The sequence below is a fragment of the Notamacropus eugenii genome, chromosome 4 (assembly GCF_028372415.1).
Source record: "Notamacropus eugenii isolate mMacEug1 chromosome 4, mMacEug1.pri_v2, whole genome shotgun sequence".
Taxonomy (NCBI): domain Eukaryota; kingdom Metazoa; phylum Chordata; class Mammalia; order Diprotodontia; family Macropodidae; genus Notamacropus; species Notamacropus eugenii.
This window is the reverse complement of record NC_092875.1, coordinates 302,553,326-302,581,049: the sequence shown is the minus strand read 5'-3', so window position 1 is coordinate 302,581,049 and position 27,724 is coordinate 302,553,326. Positions and strand designations below refer to the sequence as shown.

Here is a 27,724-nt window from a genome sequence, read left to right as displayed (position 1 = left end):
TTTAGTTCTTTCGGCCTGCTGCCTCATTTGCTTTGGAGCTGAGAAGATTTCTCCCGCTGGATGTCAACAGCTGGAGGTACGAGCTTCCAATCTCTCACAAGAATAATGTCCCACTTACCTTCTCTTGAAGGCGTTCAATGAGCGCAGCTAAATTAGCTTCACGGTTCTCTTTAATCTGTTCCATTTTCAGGATCAGCTTTTCCTCTGCCATTTTGCTGAAGTTGTTGTTTTCTTCCAAAGCCTTCTGAAGGACTTCTCTCTCATGCTCTCGCTTTTCTGCCAATTGTTTCAGCACCTGGGCCTCCTGAGACTGAGAGAGAAAAACACATCCTGTTCACAATCATCCAAATGCAAACCTGTCAGAAGAATGGGCTATTGACTTGGGGTGGAGAGAGCTTTAGGAGAAATAATCCCTCTCTACTCCTTCATCAATGCTGTTCAGTGAGGTATTGCTAGGAGCTTTTGCTAGCACACCGTTAAATGGAGAAAGAGCGTTTTCAGCTGTGGATTTTTGCTTTGGGCAAGCTATCTTAAAAGAATCGGCATTTAAACTATGCTGAGTAGGTTTTAGACATTGCTGTTAGGCATTTATACAACATAAAGTGCTTTAATTAATCAGTGGATGCCAACATTCCATTTAGGTCAAAGAAGAATGGGTGAGGACTGAAGAGAGTTCCGGCCTGGTTTCCTGCTGCATTGTTCTTGGCCAGCTGTAATGCCTTGCTGTGTGGAAGCCTTTTAGTCTCACCAAGGAGAATAGCTAAACTGACAGCTCTCTTATAGTCTCTCCCTTTTTTATGAGTCTAGTGTTCCACTTTGAGTTTGGGATGGTATGATGCCTATTTGAGCACTCATAGGCAAGAGATCTCCTGCTGGTGTCTCTCTTGGATCCTCTGAGAGGATCCTCTGATCCCCCACCTCCATGAGAGATTCATTGCCCTGGAGGAGGTGAATGCTTGGAGTAGAATCTCCACCTAGGCTATCTCTTCCTAGGATAGTGTGGTCCAAAGAATGTGTCAGGATAAAGTCAATTCAATTCAATAATCCATATAGGATCATAGAATTACATCTAGAATGAACTTTAGAGGACTATTTAACAATTTACTTTAGAGATGAGGAAACAGGCTCAGAAAGGGAAATGACTTGCCCAAGATCATATAGCTAGTAAATGGCATAGTTGGGACACAGATCCATGTAATCTGATTTCCAAATCCAGTACACTTTCCTCAATTTAATTCCACAAACATTAAACACCTACTACATGTAATGTGTTAGGTTCTGGTGCTATAAAGATGAAAACAATTACAATTTTGGGTTCATAGAACTAGGGCTTGAGCTTAGAATTCAGGAATTGTTCAGAATTTCCATCTCCCTTCCTCTTTCCTCTTTGTCTAAATCCTACCCAGCCTCCTAAGGTCATCTAGTCCAACCTCTTCTCTTTTCGGATAACTCCTTAGTATTCACAATCTTCATCGCTATTGAAAATGTTAAAAAAAAGGTTAAAAAGTAGGAAGTGATTGGGTTCTTAGGAAGCCTCCAATAGAGGCCTGGCAGATTCCTAGAGAGAGGGATGACATTCAGCTGGGAAGGGCTCTTGATAGAGGTGGCACCTGAGCTAGACCTTGAAGGAACGGAAGGTTTTTCATAGGCTGAGACAAGCTTATGAAGGATGGAGCCCATTCTAGGAAAGGGCAGTCATTTGGAGAAGGTCTAGGACAAGATCAAAGAACAGCCATTCCACTCAGGCGCATATATCAGCTCATAGGTACACTTGTATTGTTTTCTTCACCCAGAACTGTCTCACCTCCACTCCTCTCCCTGCTGGTCCCATTCTTTGAAACCCAGATAAAGTCTCACCTGCCCCTTCAAGTTCTGAGACAGGTATAACGAGCTAGGTAGTTCAGTGGCTAAAGCCCTGACCTGGGAGTCAGGAAGACCTGGGTTCAAATTCAACCCCATATAGCTGTGTGACTCTGGGCAAATTATTAACACCATGTGCCTCAGTTTCCTCAAGTGCAAAATGGGAATGATATTAGCACCTACCTTACAAGGTTGTTGTGAGGGAAAAAATGAGGTAATATTTATAAAACATTCAGTATGGTGCCTGGCTCATAGTAGGTGCTTAATAAATGCTTGCTTCCTTCTCTTTGCTCCCTGTAGTTCCCTTCACCCCACCCCACTCTCTGAATGCAATAAGAACTCATTTTCTCCTTCTATAAACTCCTATAACTGAATTGTCTGAGCCTCATAGTTTGGTAGTTAATGGAATTGGTTTGCCCATGGTAGATTGTAGCATCAGTCTTATTGGACCACACATCTGATACAGCTATGTATCATTTATGTGTGTTAGTCTTGTGTTCCCTACAGGTCAGGGACCACTTGTTATATAACTATCTGTCCACAGTCCTGAGCCTACTTAATAAATACTTGCTGGTTTATTGAAGGAATGGTAGAGGGACAGAAGAAAGGAGATAACCTCTGGATTCTAGAAGGTTTTAAAATTAACCTATCATAATGAGATGGCAAAATCAATCAATGAACAAGCATTTATTAAGCTCCTAAAGAAAAAAAGCCATAGATCATAATATGTGGACTCTGTAACCACAGATATTTCTTTTAGATGTGGAAGGGAGACATTTCCTGATTCCTTGGGTATCATTTGGACACATTTGGAAAGATCTTTAAAGGATGACCTCTCATATGATGAATGCTTTTCCTGTTGGCAAGAAGGAGTGAGCTTTGAAAAGACATAAATTATACCCAAGGAATATATTATTCACTCAGAAGGATCTGACTCATTGGTATTTTTTCCCTCATATAATGATCTCAAGATTGTACTAAAAAAGGAAATAAGAGGTGACAGTGTAAAAAATATGTAGGGAAAGTCATGAAAATAATTAGCCACATTTTTGTCAACAAATTCATTAGATCAAAGTGAAGGAAAAAGTCATACATGAGTCTGACACCTATCTTTATTACTAGACTAACATCTTGTTTTCTGGGAATATATTAGGCATAGATTATGCTCCAGGTTGACACTTCAAAAGAAATCCTTATACATGACAGTGATAAACAATATTGGATTTTAATTTAGACACTTTTTGGTCTTTTAACTTAAGTAGTGAGTGTTGTTGAAAGCCCTAACGGAGAACACTCTAACTGGGAGAAAAACAAATCCAGTGACAATTTTTCAGACTTCTGATAGTTGCCTAAACACAGCATTTGAAACCAAAACACTATTGAAATAGTGAAATCATTTGATACCAAAACACGATGGAAATAGTGAAACCATTTACGTCAATGCATTCCCCTCACATTTTAAGATGAAAACAGCTCATCTCTGGAGAGGTACCAATAGCATATTGAAGGTTAAACTGAAGCAAAGATTACAGGTTTAGAGTTGGACAGGACCTTAGCAGTCATATAGTGAAGCCCCTCATTTTCAAATGAAGAAACTGAGGCTTGGAGTGGTAACGTGATTGGTCCAGAGTCATGTAGGCAGTAAGAGGTGACAGGACCAGGATCCAAGTGGAAATCTTGCCACCCCCCTGATGAAGGCCTCATCACTTCCTTCCTGGATTCTTACTGGTTGGTCTTCTTGCCCTAAGTCTCTTCACACCCTAGTCCATCCCTCACTCAGCTGTCAAAGTGATCTTTCTTTTAAAGCGCAGGTCTGACCATGTCACTTCCCTACTCAGTAAACTCCTGTGGCTCACTATCACCTCCAAGATCAAACAAAGAATCCTCTATTTGGTATTCAAAGCTCTTCCTAACCTGTTCTCCCCTCCCCCAACTTTTCCAATATTCTTTCACATTTCACCTTCCCCACATAGTCTTTGATTCAATACTCTGACCTCCTTGCTGTTTCATCAATAAGATATTGCTGCCAACTCTGCATTTCTACTGGCTATTCCTCATGCCCGGGATATTCTCCTTCCTCTTCTTCTCTGTGTTCTGGCTTCCTTCAAGTCCCAGCTAAAATCCCACCTTCTACAGGAAGACTTTCCTGAGGCCCCTTAACACTGGTGTCTTTCCTCTCTTGATTATATTCAATTTATTCTGTTTGTACATAGTTATTTGCATGTCATCTCCTCCATTAGACTGCAAGGTCCTTGAGAGAAGGGAATGTCTTTGACCATTCTCTGTATCTTGAGCCCTTAGTACGTAGTGCTTGTCATGATGAACGATTGCTGGTTGACTGGCTGACAAATGCAGGACACTGTCCACTGTAACTTGCTCAGAAAAAAAGGGATCAATCATGGCTATCTGCTACATATGTTTTAACTGTCATCATTAGAACCTTTTGAAGGGCCTGTCACTTCCTAATTCTCTTGTATCTCATAGAAAAGACCTTTAAAACTTGCACTCAAGAAGCAGCTTGGTGTAGTGCAGGGCTTATTAACTTGGAATCCATGAACTGATTTTGATAGCTATTTCAACACAATTGGTTTCCTTTGTAATACTGTTTTTTAATTTTATGCACCTAAAAACATTATTCTGAGAAGGATTCTGTCCATGGGTTTCACCAGATTGCCATGATACAAGAAAGGTTAAGAGCCTTTGATATCATGGATAGAAGGCTGGGCTGGGAGTCAGGAACACCTGAGTCTGAATCTTCCTCCAGTCCTCTGCTCCTCTTAACCTTTTTTTCTTTCTGTTGTGGTCCAGTATGATGAAAGTCATGAACCTCTTTTCAGAGCAACATTTTGAAATGCATAAAATGAAATCAAAGGTTTACAAAGGAAGCCAATAACACAATTATTGAAGTTTTATTTTATTCTTTACTACTGTTATTACTGCATTTTGAAAAGGCTCAAATAGTAACTTGGTTCAGTGTGTTGAATGTGGTCATTGCTGTGTAGCATGATACTGTAGTCTTGTTGGAGTCTCACTGTCCCATATGTTGAGAGTCTTTGCTCCTTGTCTACTAACAAGAGGCAGTTAGTGAACTCAGAGAGCTCCTAAGGCTGACTGTAGTTTGCTCCCTCTATATCACCTTGCTGGACAAAGAGAGAGCTGGGGAAAGGGGCTAAGTCGAAGGGCAGTTTCACAGTAAGACAAACACCAGGATGCAAATGGTCAAGGGGAAAGGGACCTTGATCTCTGACTCCAGAAGGTACAATCTAGGGCTGGGTCATAATATGGACAGCCCTCTGGAGAAGGCTTGGTTAGTTGTAGAACCAGGATTCAGTGGTCTTCAGGATGATAGATTGAATTGGAACCCTTGCCTATTCTTGAATCAAACATAAATCCTTGAAGCAGAGGCAGAATTGCTTTAGATCTTTGAGAGTTCTCTAACTTAAGACCTTGGTTAGATTTCCAATTATGCTTTGAATGAACCAGCCAGTTTCTCCATCTAGAAATCCAGGGTGTTAGTTCTTGGGGTGGGGAAGAAAAAACAGAGGAATAGGAGGTCAAAGGGACAGGGTATAATCAATCCTGCTGTTTGCCTCTGTACTCTCCACATAATTTTTTGGGGGGGTCATGGTCAGACTCATGTTGGTAGAATGGTGAAATTTATGGACTCTACTCAAAATAATGTTTTTATGTATATCAAATAAAGTACACAGGATTACAAGAGAAACCAAATATATATGTACATATATACATGGACATATCCATATCCATATATGTATATGTATACATTCCAATGCATGAGGTCACAACTGTTTGACACTCAAAACTATTCTGATTTTCCTAATTTTTCAGTGTTAATACTAAATTAATTTGCTTTCTTTTTATATTTGTGATGCTAATTTTCCCATTCAAAAAAGTCGAATAGTGAGAAAAGTACACTGGGAAGTGAGCATGAGAAGAAAAATGGATAGGAATTTAATAGAACATGTTGGTGACAGGATATATTTTCAGATTTCTAGCCTTGTGGGACCAAATTGAATCTTTGAGCATGAATGTGCAGTTCCCACTATGATCAATGGGGATTCTATGCACTGGCCAGTGTGCAGAATTTGACTCTATGAATGGGGTTGGTACTTTTATAGTTTTTCAGAGCTAAATCAGATTATATTCCCCTAGGCTCCAAAGTTTTCTGGACAACATTTATTCAGCTCTAAGGTAGTGAAGAATGTGACTGTAAGTGTATTCTCACTTGCCAACAACAAAGGCCTGGAAAAGTAGGTCAGGTCACCCTCCCTGGGCACCGTTTATGTCTCTGGATTACTCATATTACCTCTCTTACATACCAGAAAGAGTCTGCATCTACTTTTGTGTTCACAGTCTAATGCATGCTGGGACTCCATTATCTGCAGTGAAGTGTAGAATGGGAGGCATTTTAAGCCTTTCTCAATATTATGGTACCTTATTAGGAGTTTTGTTCACTAGCACTTTGCTCATAAACCAGTGGTTCTTAACCTTTTTTTTTCCCTATTATGATCCAGTCCGATGAAGGTCATGAACCCCTTTTCAGAGTAATACTTTGAAATGCATAAAATGAAATCAATGGATTTCAAAGAAAACCAATTACACTGAAATATAATTATTGAAAATATTCAGAAAACAAATTCATGTACCAAGGTTAAGAACCCCCGTCCTAAATGAAGACTCCTAGACCCTGGTCTTTTTCTGGTCTTTCTTTTTATCAATCTTGAGTACCTCCCTAATAACTCTGCAAGGAGAGAAGGTTATCATCATCTCAAATCTTTCATTGTTCCAACAGCAGGCCAGGGGTTGGGCAGTCTCATCTATTATTTTCTGGTGTTAGTTGCTAGGGTAGGATTTGTTTCTGTTATCCTCTGAATTCAGCCCTCCAGCTTCTGTCTCATGGGGAAATTGTTTTAAATTTTGGTACCTCTGTTACCTTTAAATGTTGAGCTGAAATGAGACATGATTCAACATGAGGATGTGGAATCAAAATTCATTTTTACCTAGAGGAACATTCATTTTAGGGAAGGCAAATGCTCTAACTTAAAGCTCTGAGCTAAACATCGGAGGGCCTATTTGCAAATGGGAAATACTTGATGACTTGGATGATTTAGACCTAATCCAGAGGCGGAATTTGCTGAGGGCTGTTAAAATGAGCTCATTTAGAGAAAAATTCTTCAGTCTTGGAGCATATCAGAATGGCATCGATCTAAGATGGAAGGTCAGCAGGATGGAATAATAGGGCAAGATAATGGCTCACTGATGTAATGCCAATGTCAGGAGGATAATATTTATAGAAAATAAATGTTAACCATGACATTCGGGAAGACAAAGAGCCTCTTTACACTTTCTCTTAAAGAAAGACATGTAACTTATTGTAGGATGTTTTATCTTTACATGAATCCCACACTGGACTCCATATAACAGATATAATTTCTTCTCTAGTGTATATGGGAAGAAAATCATGAGACACAGAGAAGAGTTATTGAACATTTTAGTAGCACTTCTGAAATGTTCCAAAGTCGTTTACTGTCATTAGTTATAGTACTGGTTATAGGAGTTTAATTACTACAAAAATAAAATGGAAGATAAATTTGAGGTAAGTGGTATCTAAAACTAGATCACACTCTACATATACATGAGTTAGAAGGAATATGAAGGTCTAAATTTTAGTTATTGCTTTTCTTTTCTCATATGAATTTATCTTCTATCACTACATTTTCTTGTCTAATCTTGATCATTTATGGATATATTAACTTGCTATGAAGAATTGTCTATCCAAAAGTAAGTCTCCCTGTGTCTTATTTTCACATCTTGGTGAGTTAGGCTATTTAAAACATAATGAATGATTTAACTTCTAACAATAACAAGTGCTGTTAACCTTATTACACTAAAAAAAAAGAACAAACATATCTAATTTAATCCAACAGTGCCTTGTTAAGAAACGTCAAAGAGATTTAATTATAGAAGAGAAACTCTGCTATATGAATTCTATGGTGAAGAGCCAGATGTATTATAAAATTTATAGTCATTTCAAAGACTTTTGAGAATGACCTCTCCAGAAAGAGCAAACAAAAAGTTGATTGTGCTGAAAGGCCAAGAGGGAATCACTGTGTTGCTCTCTTATTATGTAACTATGCAAATCAGGATTCTATGATTCCAGAGCTCATGGGACATCCTCCTTACAAAGTGAAAGACTTTTTGAATCTTTAACTCAGAGTGATCCTAGGTAGATCCTAGGAAGTCTAAACGACTTCATATATAAATATATACACACACACACATATATATGTATATATGTACATGTTTATGTATATACATACCTATGTCTTTCTTTGTTTCTTTCTATCTGGAATTTTAATGTAAAGAGTATTGGATATAGGAGTGAAAAGATTTGGATTAAGGTGTCTTGCACCTCAGTTTTCCGATATGCAAAATGGAGATAAATAATATTTTCCCTGTCTGCTTTAAAGAACTGTTATAAGGCTCTGTTAAAAAAGGCCAGTTTTAAAGTGCTTTGCAATGACAAAACTACCTATCAGCAAGAGTCACTTATTTCTTGAATCACTTATTTATTATATTTAGATAATGATTATTATTAGAAAGGGCACATGATATGAAAACAGAATTTGTCAGAAATAGTGATTAAGGGATAAATTTAATTATATATGTCTATATGGACATACACACACGTTTGTATATATGTATATATATATATATATGTATATATATTAAAATAAGCAAGAATAAGTCTCTCTTTCCAGTAAAGAAGTTAGAGGTGATAGCTGACCTAGTATGGATTGGGTTCTCTTTTTGGGCATGATAGTTTGGGCATGATATCATTAAATCCTTAAGTTTACATATTTAAAAAACATTCATTACCGTTTTTTAAAAAAAGATCCATTTATAGCCATTTGTAGTTGGGCTAGTAGGCATAACTCTCTTGTCTTATTTCCTAGCAAATTACATTTTAAAGACCAATTATGAAACTTGAAAAAATAAGCATTTTTAGGTTTCCTTTTTTGAGAATTTTACCTAAAAAATGCAATTATTCCGGTTCTATGTAGTCAGCTACAGGGTGGAGACTGTGATTTAGCAATCTGGGCTGCAGTTACCTCATTATTTCCTGATTCAGAAACAACAGGTGCCTCATGGAAGTCACCATTTGTTTTCTTAAACAAGGGCAGGGACTGGGGAGAGACAAAGACTTGTCAACCTTCATAACAACTTCCCCCTAACATTTATTTTTGGTCCAGTCAATCAGTGGAGCAGTATTAATTCCAGCCCCAAATGTGCCCAAAGCAGTATGTTCCCACCTAGCAGCCAGATGGCCAGTGCTGAGATGCTGTTGGCAGATGGAGAAGAGAGCTACCCAGAACCAGCAGGTGCAGAGCACCAAGGTAAATTCAAGTCCATGCTGTGATGCATCACTGGAAGTCCTTCATCAACCACAAAAAAGTCCCTGGTTCCTAGTCAAGGTGGCACTTTTGTGTTCTGAACCTGGTCCCTGGCTTGTAACAGATATATTCTCCTCACACATGTGGCAATCCTGATTTTTTTTCTGGCACACAGAGAGGTAAATCCTCCAAGGCTGATGCTTTGACTTTTTCTATTGAAAACTAGGATGGTTGTTGTGAAACTGTAACTCTCATTTAGTGCAACTGCAGAAGATATGCCCATTTGGAAACTTTTACTGACCATGGCTTTGTTTCAGAATAGAAAACTGAACCTCAAATCAAGCTTACAGATTAGCCTGAAACTCTAAAATTGGCCCTAATTTGGTAAAAATCAGTTAGTTAATGAGAAAGTAAATCAGGGGAAAATATGTAGCAACAAATATTTTTTCCCCACTCATTTAGGGCTGGCTCCTTCATTTTCCTGCTTCTCTTCCTTAAAATATGTAATATATATGTTCTTTTATTCTTCCTTGATTCAGAAGAGATGCCTCTTCTTTTGAAGGTTAATTTGTCATTCTGTCTCTTCTCCCCCTTCACTCCCCGCCCACTGTCTCACATATTTTCTAATTCCCATACCTTTCCATCTTTCCTGGAACCTGGCTCTCTCTCAATCATCTCCTCTCTCTCTAACTCATTCGTCTACTTAGCAAATATTTATTTAGTGCCTATTGTCCCTAAGATGAGTTTCAAACCTTACCTAAACGTCTTGCCCACAATTGGTTCTTAATAAATGTTTATTTGAAAAGATGCTTTGCTGGGTCATTTGGGGGTATACCAATATATTAAGATAAAACCACTGCCCTTAGCAAGTTCAATCTCTTACAATTTATTCCCTAATAGGGATATACAGACATGTATATCTAAGATATCCTATTTTGGAAAGAACTGCCAAAATATCTTCAAATCACTGCTGTCAATTGAAGGTGATGCTATTGATCCCCTTCTTTCACTACTAACCTCTAAAGAGTGATCTGTAGTTTCTTCTGACATTTGCTTATCAACTTTTCACTTTCTTAATCTTATATGGTCTTGTTCCAGCCACTAGTACTCTATGAAAACTGTTCTCTTGATGCTCCTTAATTCGATCTATCATTTATGGTTCATAGATGTGGAGTGGGAAGGGATTTCAGAGGTCATTTGATATGACCCTTCATTTCCCAGAAGCTAAATAATTTGCCTGCTGTCACACAGGTAGTAAGAATGGAGGTATTATTTGAACACAAGTTTCTGTTTCCAAAACCAGCGCTCAGGCCACTGTACTATTTATTATACATCTGTTATATACAGGGCACTAAAGATAGAGAAGATCTTGTTTGCCCTCAGCAATTTGACAAAGTATTGGAGTACATAGGATGTATCCAAGAATAAGTATGAAAAGATAGAACATGATAAGAACATAGGAAAGAATTAGATGAAATGCTTGGTGAGAAATGGATGATGAAGAGATCATTGGGTAGTCAGACCCAGGGTAGCTTCATTAATACTTTGATGTTAATATGAAAATGTTGTTATTGTGTTTGTCCTTCATTCTCGAAGAGGACCATGACATCTAGATGATGACATGACTTGCAGTGACTTTGATTTGAGTGAGGGAAGGCTGTGCAAGATCATCAGCCTCACTTTCTCCTACTGAGCCATCTGGGTCCAGTGGCTTGATATTCATCAGAACGACTGGAGATGGCCCAGGATGCAATAGGAGGCCCTGGCCCTTTCCAGCTAAGGTCTTATCACATTCTCACTTTGAGTGAGATACATCCATTCAATAGACTTCTTTAAGCATCTACTCAAGGGATGGCCCCTTTAATAAAAAATTAAAACAAACTGGGAGGGGAAGACCCTTTGGGTTCCTGGGTAAAAGAGAAACAATTACTATTTAATAATTACAGCATAGGTTGAGTATCACAGTGCCTGTCTGATCTGGGACCTTCTATCACATCCCTTATTTTTAAGCTTTTGTGGGGATTTACTTCCCTGTCTTTTGAGCTTAGTTCTTTCTCTCCCCTCAGTTAATATTCCTTTCTTCTACTTTTTTGTTTTCACCTGTTAGCTTTTATGGTTTTATTTTTGTTGTTTATTTCTGTTTCTCTCTTATGCTATTATCTAACAAAAGGACCTTGTTATGAAGTGTCCTGTCCTCTCTTGCTTTTTTTTTGTACTGTCCTGTCCGTTACCATCCTCTCCTCTCATCTTCCTCCTTTTTAACCCCCCACCTACTTTTTACTCCTTTTTCTCCTTTCCTCTTCTTTCCTCTCCTTGCTTAAAATATTCAGTCAGGAAACAAACATTCATTAAGCACTTAGCATGAACCAGACACTGTGGCTAGGAATGCAAAGACAGAAAGTCCCTGCCATCAAAGATCTTACAATATGAAAACTGCTTTCCAGTGGAGCACCAGGGATCTGTCCTTGGTCCTATGCTTTTAAAAATGTTTATCAATGACTTAGATAAAGGCAGTGATAGCATGCTTATCAAATCTGAAGATGAAACAAATCAGAGAGTAAGAGCTAGCAAAGAGTTAGGATTCTAAAAGATCTTGACAAGCTAGAATATTAGGCTGAATTGAATAAGGGGAAATTGAATAGGGACAAATGCAAAATCTTACACTTGAGTTCAATAAATCAGTCTCTCAAGTACATTATGGGGACAGCATCATTCTATAGTAATTGCCCTAAAAATGTGAGGTTTAGATTATAAGGTCCATGTGAATCAACGGTATAATGTAGGTTCCATTTGAGTCAACAGTACTATATAGTAATCAAAAAACAAAACAAAAATTTCAAGTAAAATGATTTTAGGCTGCATTAAGAGAATTATAATATGTAGTACATGGTAGGTTATAGACCTACTGTTCTGTACCCAGGTTAGATCACAACTGGATAATCTTTTCTATCTTACTAGCTAAACTTATGTTATTATTTAATAAACAGACCCTTCTTTTTCCTGATCCTAATTCTCTACCTTGAGTTTTGGAGGGTATAAGCAAGAAGGAGAGCACATAATAAGATTGGGGACAACCGGTTGTTCAGTTTTGCTGGCTTGCAGGGCAAAGTAAAGCTGATCAGTGACTTCCTATTCATCTAATTAAAAGGCCTTTTCTCAGTTCTCATTCTAAAATAAAATGCTAGCGCTGGAAAGAATCTTAAAGATCAGCCAACACAAACCCACCATTTCATAGAAGTTAAATAATGGGACCCAGAGATATTGTTGTCATCAGAGTTGGGAACAGAACCAAGGTTTACCATATCCCAATCTGGTGCTAATTTATGCTGTTTATGCTGATTCGCCTCCTCTTTTATCCCTGCAGTATTTGTGACCACTCTTCTCTTGGCATTCTCCTTCACTAGTATTTATGACATTCAACCATCTTCTCCTTTGACACATTCTTCTTGGTCTTTTTTGATGCCTCCTATTCATCATTCCCTCAATGGAGGTGTGCCCTAGAGCTCCATGCTTAATCCTATGCCCTTCTCTCTCCCTGCTTTCTTCTTCAACCCTCATAACGTTAGCTTTTCTCTCTCTACAGAGGGTTGGGGGGGGGCACTCTCTTTAGCCCTGTCCTGTCTCCTGAATAGTAATATTACATCTTTTCTTACTTGTTGGGAATTACTACTTAAGAAAAAAATAGAATCAGAAAAGACATCAAGGGTCTTAAATTCATAGAATGTGATGGCTGGAAGAGACCTTAGGGGTCATTGAGTCCAGACTGTTCCTGGACAGTAATCCTCTCTATAACATCCACAACAACTGGTCATACAACTTCTTTTTGAAAACCTCCACTGATGGGGAAGTACCTTCCTTCTGTGTAGTCTATCCCATTTTGGGGCTACTCAAATTATTAGGAAGATTTCTTAATATTGAGCCAAACTTTGCCTCTTTCACACATCCTGTTCCTTAAATGTCTCAATATAAGTGCTTTGCAAACCTTTAAGTGTTTTATAAATGACAACAGATATTATAATAATGATGTTTAAAGTTTACCTCATTGTTTTTCCTTCCAAACTAGCACGTTCTCTTTCCTGACTTCATAACATTTGATAATCGTTCTCTCATGGCTTCATATCAATTCTGCTCAGTTATCAAGTTGTATCTATTCTTTTGTGATGTCTCTTACAGCAAAGCCTTTTTTTCCCTCTCTACTACGGTCTTAGTTTTGGCCTTTTCACTTTAGATATTGACTGTTGCAAAGGCCTCTTAACTGGTCTTTCTGTAGTATCCACCCTCTTTTACTTCCTCCACACCCCATTCACTCCTGCATATTCTTACCAGGTGAGATGTCATAAGAATAGAACCTTTTATATCCTCCTCAAACAAAATAAAACAAAACAGTAACCCTTCAAATATACTACCTATGCTTTACAAGTTAAAATTCAAGCTCCTTAGCCTCATATTCAGGGTTCTGTACTACCTGGCTTTAAACTATCTTTCCATTCTCCTCTCCCATCACTTCCCTGCATAAACCTTTTGCTTCAGGTAGATTGATGTCTTCAAGGCCCTGAGAATGTGTCTTGTCCTTCTACCTGCGCAGGTCCCCTAGCTTAGACTGTCTTCCCCATGTGTTTGTTTCTGCAGATCCTACCCTTCCTGTAAGGCCTATCTCCTCTCAGAAGCCTAACCTATTGATGATAGGTCATAGGTACTCCTTCTATTAAGTCCTCAGAGCCTACACATAGTTTCTATTTTTGATCTAGCATCATTATACTGCCTCATACTAGGTTTAATTAAGTTTTTATGTGGGGAAATCTTTATTCTCAACTAGAATGAGACTCCTTGTGGGTACTGTCAGTAGTTGTTACTACTTTGTACTACCTCTCAGGTGACTACAAAGTGCCCTGCACAAAGTAGGTGCTCAGAGATTTTTTGATCACTTCGGTAAACTATCAATTCAAGTGTCTCTGATTTCTATATGCAGTATTCTACTTCAGTATATATCTATTTTTGCAATTTAATTTTACTTCCATCTAGAATGTTTGTCCCCATGAAATTAGTGTTATAAGCAAATGATCTTGGAATTGTGAAGATTGCTTGTTTTATGTCTTGGATCCTGTTTGATTTAGAAAATAAATGGACACATTTAGAGGACCAAAAGATGTTTCCCTTCTTCCTTTTGCTTTTAGAGATACTAGGATTAGAAAGAAATCTCTGAATGGAGGAATGTCCTCTGGCTAGACTGGTTCAAACTCTCACTTTAGGAGGCAATACATGGGATCCTGGGTGGGGGCAAACCAGATGGAGCAATTCTGCTGAAGCCTAGGAATGCTTAAGACACGCAAGTCCTGGTAGCATTTGACTAAGGTCCATTAAGGGTGAAGAGGTGTTCTGGCGCCCCCTAAAGGATGCTGCTTTATCAGCTCCCTCTACTTGAGACTTTGGGTCTCTGTGATAAATGACTGGTAGACTCACAGAAAAAGTTGTCATACAGTCTCCCCTTTCAGACATGGAATAATATGGGAACTCACTACTTCATGTCCAGCCTATTGCACTTTTGGGTGGCTTTAGATGCTAGGAGGTTTTTCCTTATATCAAGCTAATCTTTGCCTCATTACAATTTCTAGTTACCCTTCAGTATTCTGCCATCAGAAATGATTTAGTCCAACTCTGTCATTTTACAGATGAGGGAATTGAGGCTCAGAGAGTAGAATGGACTTGCTTTCTCCCCAAACCCATCGCTTCACCTCTTCTACCCGTTTCTTTGCAGAAGACTACACAATGTCAGACTTTTTTGATATGTTGGTTAGTTGGTTAGTTTTGCTGAGTTCAATTTTCCCCATTTTTTGATTCTGCTGCAAAGGACGGCTTGCTGACAGAGAAAGAATGGGGAATATATTAGAAAATATAGGTGATGAGAAAAACAATAGAGATCAATAAAAACCTATTAAAAAAACCCCCACAACACATTACCTTTCTAGCACTCAAGGAAATGATTAGCCTGTTCTGTCAAGAGGGTAATGTGGCTTTTCAGAAGTTATGTGTACCCTTTTTGTGGAGTAAAGAAACTCTCCCTAACCTTTCCTCTTGAGATCAGTTTCCTTTCTCAACTGCTTTTTTTGATATTTCCACTTGGTTAACCTGCCACACAGACAATCATGTGCAAGCTCACCACTCATCCTCTTCTAATTCTACTCTTTCTCCTCACTTTTCTGCTGATGGCATGTCCACTCTGCACACACAATCAGCCACCAAATTACAGCAGTCCTTCCTTGCACTGTAATTTTTTCATCTGCTTCTCCCTTTCTATTCCTTAGGTTTTTAGGGCTGGAAGAGACTTTTGAGATAATTCAACTTCCTCATTTTAAGGTTGGAACATTGTGGTTCGAATCAATAAAGTTACTTGACTCCAGAACATGTTGTGGGGAAGTAGGAGATCCCGCATTCTTATCCAGGATGCCAAAACTACTGTTTCTTTCCATTGCACCTTGCTGCCCATCCTAAGTCTTGTTCATCATCTCTCAGCTGAGCTATTTCAATAACTTATTGGTCTCTCCACCCATAATCTTGTCCTTCTTTTGCTCTACCCTATACACTCCTGACAAATTATTTTCTGAAAGCATTTACTTTATATTTATCACCTTGCTTTATTACAAAGATAAAACTCTAAAGGTTCTTTATTGTCTTCAACAAAAAACTCTAAACTTCCCAATCTATTTTTCAAATGCCTCTACTACTACATTAATTTCCCACTACTCTTTGTTTTTCACACACACCCTATCCTTTCCTCTTCATTTGAGCTTACTTCTTTCTGTGTCTGTGGAACAGATGCTCCAGGTCATTTAACCTCTCTCACCCTCACTTCCTTCATCTGTAAAATGAGGACAATAATAGCCACTACCTCCCAAAGTGCTATATAAATATTTATTATTATTGTCTTTACTTTCTTTTGGACTGAACTCAGGATCTTATTGGTATAGGGAACTTTGAGTAGTAAGAAAACACTCTTTACTGATGCAAATCTGCAATTTGTCTGCAAGTTTTAATCTTGGACAGCAAGCTAGAATTTACTGAGAGAGAGTTTCAGTGACTTGCCCAGGGTCACTCAGACAGTATACAGTAGAGACAGGGGTTGTGCCCTGATCAATCTGACTCACAGGCCAATTTTCTGTCTACTGTGTCTCTACCTTTCCATAGCGTTGCTTTTAAGGTAATGGGATCAATGCAGAAAGCCAGTATGAGTAACTCAAGCCTGAAGCCCCCTCTTTCCTTAATAGCATTAAAAAATAACTTGAAATAATGAATAGCTCATATCATTTGCCTTAACTATCTGTTTAGGTCTTCTGTATGGAGAAAAATCACAATGTCATCCAATTGAATGGAACTGAGAAGGCAGGGGAAGTGGCTACAAAATGAGTATCTGTGGACCCTAAATCTGAATTCTAACTGCTATGGAAAGGAGGAAGAATACAGCTTTTCCAAAGCAGTAATCCAGCTACAGTCTCTTTAATGAGAATTTAATACTTTTCCCCTGAAGAACACTAATCTAATTAACACAGTGTAATCTAAGAGTGAAAAATCAATTAATGATTTTTAAAAGGATAGCATTTCCTATTAATTAGTTGGACTTACTGCTAATTAAAACTGTGCCACGAGGACATAATCTATAGTGACTTTTCCTAATAAATGTTTTAGAGAGGTAGGAGAAAAGTGAAATAGACATAAAGATTTTATAGGATTCTAAAATGAGTTACTTATGGGCAGCTAAATTTCAGGTGATTAGACATTTTTAGCCAAATTGTAAATTTCTAGTCCAATTAAATTGTTCATATTGATATGACTGCTGGAGTGGAGAGAATATATCAGGACCCACAATTTATCCAGTTAGAACCAGTTGCCAGAGGGCTTTGTTACAAGAGTATCCAAATCATTTTACTCTGATTTTATTGACTTCGCGCTTTTCTTTTTCCTTAGTTTGGTGCCTTCTAGAAGTCAAAGGAAGCATTTTGGGTGGAGAAAACAGCAAAAATCTGAAGTCCGGGTCCAGAATTGTGTACATTAAAAAAGATATGAAAGTATTTTGTATCTTTTATTCTTTATCTGTAAAATGCAAATAATATGTACCTGAGAGGTGCTAAGAAGATCAAATGAGATAGTATATGTAAAGTGATATGTAAATATTAAGTGTGATAAACTACTGCTATGACTTCTTATATTTCAGGTCTATCTCTGATTTTCTATCATAAGTCATGGTCTCCCTCTACTTCACATTACTTACTTGTAGATACCAATGTGCACCAAAGGCAATTTTCTGTAATATTGGGGGAGAAAAGATCAAGGGTAGCAGTACACTACAGTTTAAGACAGCAGTTCTTGAATCTATGATGTGCCCTCCATGTTTAGGAGGAAGGTAGAAAAGACAACAAAGCAAACTTATAAATTAATCCAACAGGAACAAAAGGGAATACCATGGAGTTTCCTTGGTTTGGTATAAATTCAGCCCAATCGTCTACATTAACACCACAAAGACATCATTGGTCTTAGAACTGTGGTCTTGGAGCCAATATGAGAATCTGAGTCTCCAGTGATAGATGAAATGTTATGCAAGAATATAATCAGTGAAGTAGATAAATTTTTAGAAAGATTTTCAACAACAGGAATTGAAGCAAGAGGAATTTACTGGTTAATAAATTTCAAACAAGTAGGAAACTCTAGTTTCTGGACTTTCCACTTAATTTTGGCTTTAGTCTTTCTGTTTCTATTGTACTTATATATGTGCTGACTTATATTTGTCTTGTCTCCTTTAAGCAAAAGTAGAGCCGGGACTGTTCTTGTCCCTTTTAAAACCATTTATTAGTGCTTAGCTCAGAGTTGAGCACATAGTAGGTGTTTAAAAAATGCTACAGTTAATCTCACCAGTAGGAATAAATAGCTAAAGATAAGGTTACTTAAACTCTCTGGATTTATTTTATAAATGAATTTATTTATAAAATAAGGCACTTGGATGAGATAATATCTAAGGACTCTTCTAACTCTAAATATATAAGCCTGTGGGATCCTATGGTGTGTGCATGTATCATCAGTGCTCTCACTAGCATGAAGTCATCAGATCATTGCCCCAGGGAAGAAATTTTATATAGTACCAAACAGTGGGATCTTGTGGTCCATTTTTCTCAACCTGCCAGTTCCTCCCCGTTCTCCATAACAGGCCATTGTTCCGTTGACTCCTCCTTTTGGTACTTGCCCCCGCTCCCAACCAAAGTAGCCTTCAATAACAGAAAACTCCATGACCCTGCATCCTGAGGTGCCCCCTGCCTGTTCCTTTTCCTCCTTCATTCTCTGTTTGTTTCAGGTACAGTAACTGATACCTACAACTCTGTAAAAAATACTTTCATATTATCAAGAATCATCATGGAGATAGGAGTTTTAAGACTGTGCAATGGCCATAACTCGAGTGGCTTTGAATGCTATAATCTAGGGAAAAACCACTCACAATGGAATGAAATGATACTTTTTATAGTGAGAAAAATTGCCAATTAAGATCCAAGACTCACTAGCCCAGGGTACTACTGTTTATACCATGGGATCTTGAGAAGATTTAGCTGAAGATCCTTGTAAAGAACTGCAGTAGGAGCCCAGGGACTGTGTGGTACAAAAATAATGCAGGATTAACAGGAATCTAAAAAGAAAGAGGATTTTTAAAGGCTACCTTTCTTCTTTCCTCTGCAGCTTCCAGCTTCTTCTGGATTTCCTCCAGAGAGACATCCTTCTTCTTTGGAGATGCTAAAGTTCGAGGAGCTTCAGACACGGGAGATGGTGGCTTTAGGATCAGCTCAAAGGCCTGGCCAGAAGCCCGTTTGTTAATCTGCTTCACTTCCATATCTGAGAAATGAAGGGCAGAAAATTCTGAGTATGTGCTAGCAGGAAGGAGAAGATAATTTTGATGATGATGAAGACAATAATAGTAACTCACATTTATTTAGCACTTTAAAGTTTATACTTTATAAATAATCTGATCTCCAATGGGCAAATGGAGACATTTGAATCTGAGTTGGAACAGAAAGGACCCTGAGATTTTCTGTGCAATGCTCTAGAAATATAAATTCACACTGTCGGCATAATTAGGAATGCATTTGAGCCAGATAAATATTTATAGTTTTTGAGAAAGATGACAGGATTTAAGGGGAGTAGAGTGGTAGGAGGCCTACTTAGAAGAAAGCCCTGTCCTCACTTCATGGTTAATTCTGTTTATTTACCTCTGGAATAAATATGAGCCACTTCAGGAAGATGAAGCAGTACAAATTTGCTTTTTGGTAATTGTCATGACTGGAAACATCTTAAGGCCACCTTTTAAGTAATGTGAATTAGGCATCCTGATATGCAGATGCTGGGAATTACAAGCATATTTATTGGAACTAGAGAGCAAGTCACTTAACCTCCCCATACCTCAGATTTCTTGCCTTTTTGGTTTTTTTTAGCATTTTCTCCCCACTCCACTAATTGTATTAACCTGAACTTTCCTTTACTGCAGCAATGTACTATAATTACTTAATACCCTCTCAGGTTCCAGTCTTGATCAATTAATCAATCAACTGGGTCCCGGTGAAAGGGTTACCATGGGGTATATATAAAATATTATGAATCAATTAAATTTGTTTTATAATTTATATATAATATTTAACTATATATCTATCTCAGTATCTGTACATGGGGTCCAAACATGATTTCATCAGGGTGTAGTACTGTCAATGAGTCAAATCTTGTCAGGCAGCTGGATGAGACAGCGGATAGGGTTCTGGGTCTGGAGTCTGGAAGACCTGAGTTCAAATCAGGCCTCAGGTGCTACCTAGCTGTGTGACCCTGGGCAAGTCACTTGTCCTCTGTCTATCTCAGTTTCCTAATCTGTAAAATGAAGATAATAATAAAACCTACTTCACAGGTTTCTTATGATGAACAATTGAGACCACTCTGCTTACCACGGATATAGATTAGGAACTCCTTGGTAATTTAGGACTATGAGATCATAGATAGGGAGCTGGACAGGACTTTAAAAGTCAACTAGTACAACCCTTTCATTTTTATAGATGAAGTACTGAGATTTAGTAAGTTTAAAAGAGCAGTTCCTGGGGCACAGAGAGGTTAGTTATGGGTCTAATAAGTGTCTGAGTAGGACTTAAGCCAAAGTCTTTTTGATTCCAATTAGGATAAAAAATTACTTTGATCACATCTGTAAGAGGTGATAATTCAGTTTCTGATCGATTACTTCCAAGAATAGGGAGCTCACTCTTTCATGAGGTAATTCATTGCTTTTTTTGTAAATTATATTTCATCATCCCAAATAAAACACAGTCTCTCTTTTTTAAATGTATTTCCAAAATAAGTGATTAGATTACATTAGATTAGAACTCACTCCTTTAAACATCAATTTATTCCTTTTTGGGGAATTCTACCTCAAATTTACTCCAAATATGGCTCCCTGAAGTTCCATTTTTCGTTCTGTTTTCTGGGGCAAGACAAATCATCTTTTCCACATGATAATCCTTCAAATACTCGAAGACAGCTATTCCATCTTCTCTAAAGCTCTCTCTTTTCAGGGCTATACCTAGCCTGTGCTCGTAAGCATTCCTCAGCTGAAGTGGTTTCCATTCTCTCTTGATTTCCCCCCTCTGGACACTCCTTGGTTTGTCAGAGTCTGCTCTTAAAAGATAATAACCAGAACTATACCCTACACTCAGTTATTTCTGACAAGGATAGATTACAGAACCATTACTGCCTTTCATCTAGCTGCCATAAATCTATCAGTGCTTCCTGAGGATGAATTAACCCCCTTTTCACACAGTTATATATCTTGTGACCTCTTTCATATGACCTGCTGTGAAACTGTCTCTAATTTTAAATTTATGCAAATAAACTTATGCAAGTACAAAACTTTACATTTATCACTGTTATTTTCACAGTGTTGATTTTATTCTATCATTCTAGTCTATGTGAATGTGGAATTTCCCCTAAATTATTTGTATCTGTGACTTCATAGGTCTGACTTTATTGAAGTAACCCGCGATTTATTAGCTGGTGTTCTAGTAATTGACCATTAACACTTTGACAGAACAATGATCTATTATGTTCATAGTGACAGGTAGGAGATATTGTGTGATATTTTATGACAAACGTCTTCTGGATTTTCAATGGAAAATTTAATTAAATGTCTTTGTTAGATTTTTAAAATTGAGTGGATTTTGATCACCTCCTAATTCTTTGAAAATTGTAAATCTATGTGTAATAACTTTCTGTTAATCAATAAACAAGAATTTCGGGAGCTACTATGTGCCAGGCATTTTACAAGTATGATTTCATTTGATCCTCACAACAACCTTGTGAGGTAGGTACTATTATCATCCCTATTTTATTGTTGAGGAAAGCAAGGCAGATAGAGGTTAGGTAGCTTGCTCTACATTGCACAGCTGGTAGGTATCTGAGGCCAGATTTAAACTCAGATCTTTCTGACTCCAGGGCCAGTGCTCTATTTGCTGCACAATCTAGCTAACTATCTCTCCTACCACCCAGATGCTCTGGGGACCCAAATAAAAAGAATAAAATAATACTTACTGTACTGGAGCTCACATTCTAATGAGTGAGGTAAGTATAAATAATATATGCAGTAGAAATTAAATTGAATAAAAGCAACCATAGACAAAGTAACTACATACAAAGTAGTTTGGGAGGGAAGGCACTAGTAGTGTGTGTGTGTGTGTGTGTGTGTGTGTGTGTGTGTGTGCATCAGGAAAAGTTTCATGCAGAAGATGATGTTTTAACTGTATCTTAAAGAAGAGAGCGACTCTGAGGTAAAGGTGAGGAGAAAGTACATTTCAGGCTTGCGAGGTAGACTGTTAATCAGGACAGTCTCCTGTGATGCTAATAATTTAAAAGTTAATACATACAGGGTGTCCCAAAACTCTTAGTGCAGCTTTAAGTTTAAGCATAGTTTAGTTTTAAATTTTAAGCTTAAAACTGCACTAAGACTTTTTGGGTACTGTGTGTATGTATACACAAGTATGTGTATATACTATTTATATATGTTTATGAATGTTAATTTACAAGTCTATATGTACATGTTATTATATGTATCTTGGCTAACTGATGCCAAAACAGGGAAAAATTAACAAAAACAAATTCATGTATTAGGGGAATTAGTTACGTTTTGATTATGAAGGATTAACACGTGTTAATCCTTCACAATACTTGAAAAGTCCTTATTCAAAATAAAGTTCCTTTCCTATGCTTGATATAAATTTACGTATTGCTAAAAATTGTATCTATCATTCTAGACCCCTGAGAGTTTCCCTTCTCATTATTGTACTCATTTCCTGTCCTTTGCATTCCATACTTAGCAATGCTTGTTAATATCCCTATTATTTATTTTATGACTATCCAAGAGGAATTTCCATGAGAGGCTATTTAGTATTCCTATTTAAGAGATGAACAGATAGATCCTCCTTAAGCAGTCCCACTGAAAGGGCTCCCTCTACAATGGATCCCAACACCTTTAGAAATAAGTACTGTGCATTAACATCCAAGGCAGATCAAACTCTGGACTAATGCATATAATAGGGGTCAGTTCTTAGACCTTCTTAGACCTACCTTTCCAGCAGTTGGCACTGAATTAAAGTATCATCTAATGGGCTTATGAACCGCTCCAATTCTAACAACCTTGTGCTGGCTGGATGGTAAATTTATAACTAACTTTCAATTCTGGGAGAGCTTTTTTAAAGTGCTGCAATAGAAATCCTTGACATCTAGGATATCAAATATTAAGAGACAACATGGAGAGATACAATGTCACTTTTGTTAACAACATTTAAATTCCCTCCTCCCCCAAATTAAGAAAATATTCTCCTATTTATTACCTAGGTAATGTTGACCATGTGGAACAGTGAGGATTCAAGATCCTTTTGAAAATATGAAGTTTTCACTGAAAGATTTATCTATGCTCACGTTTACAGATATTTTAGAATGGAAGGAATAAACTTACACACATATACATGACAAACAAATTCTTCTTGACAGAACATTTGATGAAAGTGGAGGGATTGGTGTGAAGGTGGAGTAGGGAAGGTAATGTGGTGTAGTGGGAAGGTTTAGGACTTGGGATCAGGAGGTTTTCCCCCAGCACCTAGTATTGTACCTTACACATAACAGGTGCTTACTATATGTTTGTTGAATAAATAAACGAAACCCAAATCTTTGTTCTAGCTCTGTCATTACCTTGAAATAGGGACATGTGGCAAGTCATATCCCTTCTTTGGGATTCAGTTTCCTCATTTATAAAATGAGGTGGGGTTAAGTAAAATGATTTCTCATCTCTCTTGTAGCTTTAAAATTCTGATTCAAAATAGTGATTTGAAACAGATGTGTGCTCTTGACATAGAGATGTTATTTCCAGACAAAACAGTTAGTTGGCACTTATCGTGAATGTCCTGCCACTGACAGAGCTCTCAACAGGATGACAAATAAAGTGACAGAGGAAGAAAAAAGTCCTTGTCCCCAATACTCAGCTTTAAAAACAAGGGAGAGTGGTAATATAAGATGTGGGCCTCCTTCCCTTCACTTAAGACCTCTGTGTTTGGGACTAGTTCAAACAGTGTGGCTGAAGGAATTGATTATTGTGATTTTCATGACTGTATGGAAGTGAACCCTTACATTACTAATTAATGAATTAAAACACATTGGGGAATTGGAATTGTTAGGCTTCCCCCAACTCTCTTTATCTGGGTAACCTCTGGATCATCAACCCCTTTGGTAGTCTGCTGAAGCCCTTACCCAACTGCTTCTCAGAATAATGATTTTAGATGCAACAAATATCTCAGAATAATGATTTTAGATGCAATATATATTATAATATACATTATGCTTGTAATTACTATATGTATGTATATATTGCATTTATGTAAAATTATAAAGGAAGCAATTTTACTGAAATAAAGATGTAATTTTAGCTGCTTGGGGATCCATGGACCTCAGATAAGAATCCTGATTCTAAATGAAATTAATTTTCTTGTAGGTCCCTGCTGGCTTTCTGACATTAATAAGCAAAATATACTTAAGTGTATTTTTCAAAACCTAAATCATTTTTATTCAAGATTTTCTCTTCTTGCATTTGCAGTGAAAAACCTGTTCTTGAAAATGGGAAGCCACTTTAATTATGGATCAACATGCTATTTATAATAATAAATAGTAAATGAATGAATGAATGGTTAGATAGATGCAGTTATAGACAGGGACAGATAGATGACAGACATATAGACAGACAGACAGACAGACAGACATAGATAGATAGATAGATAGATAGATAGATAGATAGATAGATAGATAGATAGATAGATAAACAGTGGTTGCATGTGTGATGTTATTCTGGAAGGACTGTTGTGGTTAATCTAGCTGGAGCAGCTGCTAGTAATGCTGCTCTGCTTCTGATGAGGCTTTAATGTGTTATTATTAGGGCCAAACACAAAATGTGTCAAGCAATAGACAGATCAATAAGTGCTAATAGCCAGAAACAGTAAGTCAATTGTGAGATCTATAGGGTATTGATTTAATTACAGTTGGGGCTGGGACAGAGAAATGAATGATTTCCCAGCCTTCCCAATGATGTAAGAAGCTAAGTGACTTTCATCACAAGTTACTCACCATCATAAGTATAGATGTTAATGTTGCGAGGCTCAGGATAAAAACAAGAGCAGATCAGTGACAGCATGGACAGCTCCTTCATTTTTTCCTTGTAGGCTGAAACAAAAAAAAATTGTGAGTGAATTTTCATTTTCAGATTCTTGTCTTTAGATCTCCATGTTAATTAGAGCATTGTGCTAAGTATTAGGGAGGCAAAGAAAGGAAAAAAAAACCCCAAACCAACCAGTCCTTACTCCCAAGAGGCTCACAGTCTATGTGGGAGGAAACATGTAAACAATTATGCACAAACAAAATATCTACAGGAAAAATTGAGGGTAATCTCAGAAGGAAGGTGCTAGTATTGAGGAGGACCAGGGAAGGCTTCTTACAAAGGTTAAGATTGTTGCTGAGACTTGAAGAAAGCCAGGAGGCAGAGATGGGGTGGGGTATGGGGGAAAGCCAAAGAAAGTGCCCAGATTAGGGAGATAGAGTGTTATTCCAGGAATGGTAAGAAAGCCAGTGCCAGCTGGATTGCAGAATATGTGCTAGAGGGAGTGAGAAGTCTGGAAATATGAGAATATATTGAGTCCAAGTCTCTCTTCTAATACATTTTGTGGGTGTCTAAATAGCTACACCTGGAGGGCTATGCGTAGGCCCTCATAAAGCAGAAGGTTATACCTACATTCCTCTATTATTAATTTATATAAATTTATAAAATTATTAATAAATTTTATTAATTTATTCAATCAGAAAAAATGGTCCCAGTTTTATCAGTAGATTGTAAGTTCCTTGAGGACATGGAATATTTTTGTTTTTCGTTTGCCAGAGTCTAACATACTGTAGGCATGTAATATATCCTTATACTATTGAGTTGACTTGAGCATAGATTTAAGCAGCAGCTATTTACCCATTTATTCAGAGGGGGTAACAGTCTGAATTAGTAGGATAAATAATCTGTGATGATTGAAAGAGATGTTGTAGAGAGTAATGTGGGTGGGTTACATAGGATAGACTGATAACAGGAGAGGCTGAATATATAGACTAGCTGCAATAATTTTCAGGCCTAGATTGAGGGAATGAGAATAGTAGCAAGGAGAAAGGAAAAAAAGGGATGGGTGCAATACACATCAAGAGAGAACTTGTTGACTCTAACTGCATGTGAGGGTGAAGAAAGAGGGCAAAACGAAAGATTGCTTCAAGATTTCACACAGACAATGAACTACTTCACTCATTCAGAAGAGGGAGAAATCACTGCGAAATGGTGTGGTCATGCAGGCATATCTGGAGAAATGGGACATGAGATGGGCCTTGTATAGGATTGGGATAATCAGGCTCGGGGGTAGGAGGCAGGCATATGCAAGGAAATCTAAAAATCAATTTTAAGAAAAATGCAAAGCCCAAGAAAACAAAACAAATATGGCATGTAGTAAGAATAATAAAGCTTAACAATCGATAATGCAGTTGCAAGTGGTGACAGAATGGCAATTCTTCTTATAGGTTAAGGCTAGTAGAATAACCACAATCCTTTCAACGTATCCCAGCATAAAGTGGAGCCGTGAGCTTTCTTGCAACTTCTGGGAGGTGATAAGTAATTTCATATCTTTTCCACAGTTGGTTGCACTTGATATTAGCTATTAATGTTCAAGAATAAATTTCTTACCCCAGTGAATTTCAAATCTGACCCACACGAAGAATATTGATATGAGAGTTGAATCTATTTAGCCAAATGACATAGGAGTGCTAACCATTTTCCTCCATTTCTCCACACAGTTATCATTAACCATGCTCCTTACCCTGGCTTTCAAACAGATCTTCATTGTTTAATCATTGTGTTTGAACAAGAAAGTAATGTATTGTTGATTTTAATAATAAAGAGGCTGAATCTTACATCTTCTAGCTCTAAAGTTGATGATTCTAAGATGTTTTTCTCTCTGTCTTGCTTTTGCAACTTATATTTGATAATATCAAGTCTCCATAAGGAGACTGTCGTCCTGTCTATCAACCCTAGCCCAGAAATGGAAGGAAGGGGTACTGCGAGAGAGAGCTGCATGCAGATCAGAGGTGGGATGGCTAGCAGGAAGTGGGGTAAGGGAAAGTTTCAATGAGTTTTTAGTTCAGCTCTCTTTCCCACTTGCTAATGAAATTTATACCTTTATAGATGTGACTAGAAAAGCCTTTGATCAGAACTACTTATACTAAGGCAATTATCCGGGGAATTTAGGACCAGAAAACTTTTGCTTAAGTTATTTGGGCATTTTAAGAATAAATAATTTTTTGTATGAGTGATCTCTTGTTTCATTATTCTGTGTACATATACAGCCTTTAATCTCTCTCTCTTTCAATAGTTCATAGATTTTATTCTAAAAGCTTTAATTTTGCAGCATGTTTGTTGAAATGAAAACTTAAGTATATAAAACAGTTGATTACTAATTTTGTGTTGAAAGCTGTAAGTTTCTATAACACTAAATATTCTTTCCTCTTCCCTCTCCTTTTCTTCTCTCTCTCTTTGTCTTTCTCTCTTACAGGAGAGTATTTGTGGAGGGTAAGTAAGGATATTTTGCATATGATATATATGCATATACATATGAAGTGTTAAAATGACAACTATGGTTAACTGAGTCATGTGCATAGATTAAAAAGTCCAGAAAATAATAATATTATAATATATTAATATAAATGGGGCAGTTAGAGGGCACAGTGGATAGAGTGATGAGCCTGGAGTCAGAAAGACCTGAGTTCAACTCTGGCCTCAGATACTTACTAATTCTGTGACCCTGGGCAACTCACTTAGTCCTGTTTGC

At 37.5% G+C, this 27,724-nt stretch overlaps 1 protein-coding gene across 1 annotated transcript in view; it reads right to left on the bottom strand.

The window, feature by feature from the left end:
* STMN2 (stathmin 2) overlaps positions 1-27,724 on the bottom strand; it is a 72,180-nt gene that overhangs the window by 13,464 nt on the left and 30,992 nt on the right. The window contains exons 2-4 of the mRNA XM_072604946.1: positions 24,945-25,040; positions 18,970-19,142; positions 119-310 (exon numbers count right to left, since the gene is read on the bottom strand). Coding sequence (XP_072461047.1) covers positions 119-310; positions 18,970-19,142; positions 24,945-25,040 — 461 coding nt within the window. The remainder of the gene's footprint in view (positions 1-118; positions 311-18,969; positions 19,143-24,944; positions 25,041-27,724) is intronic.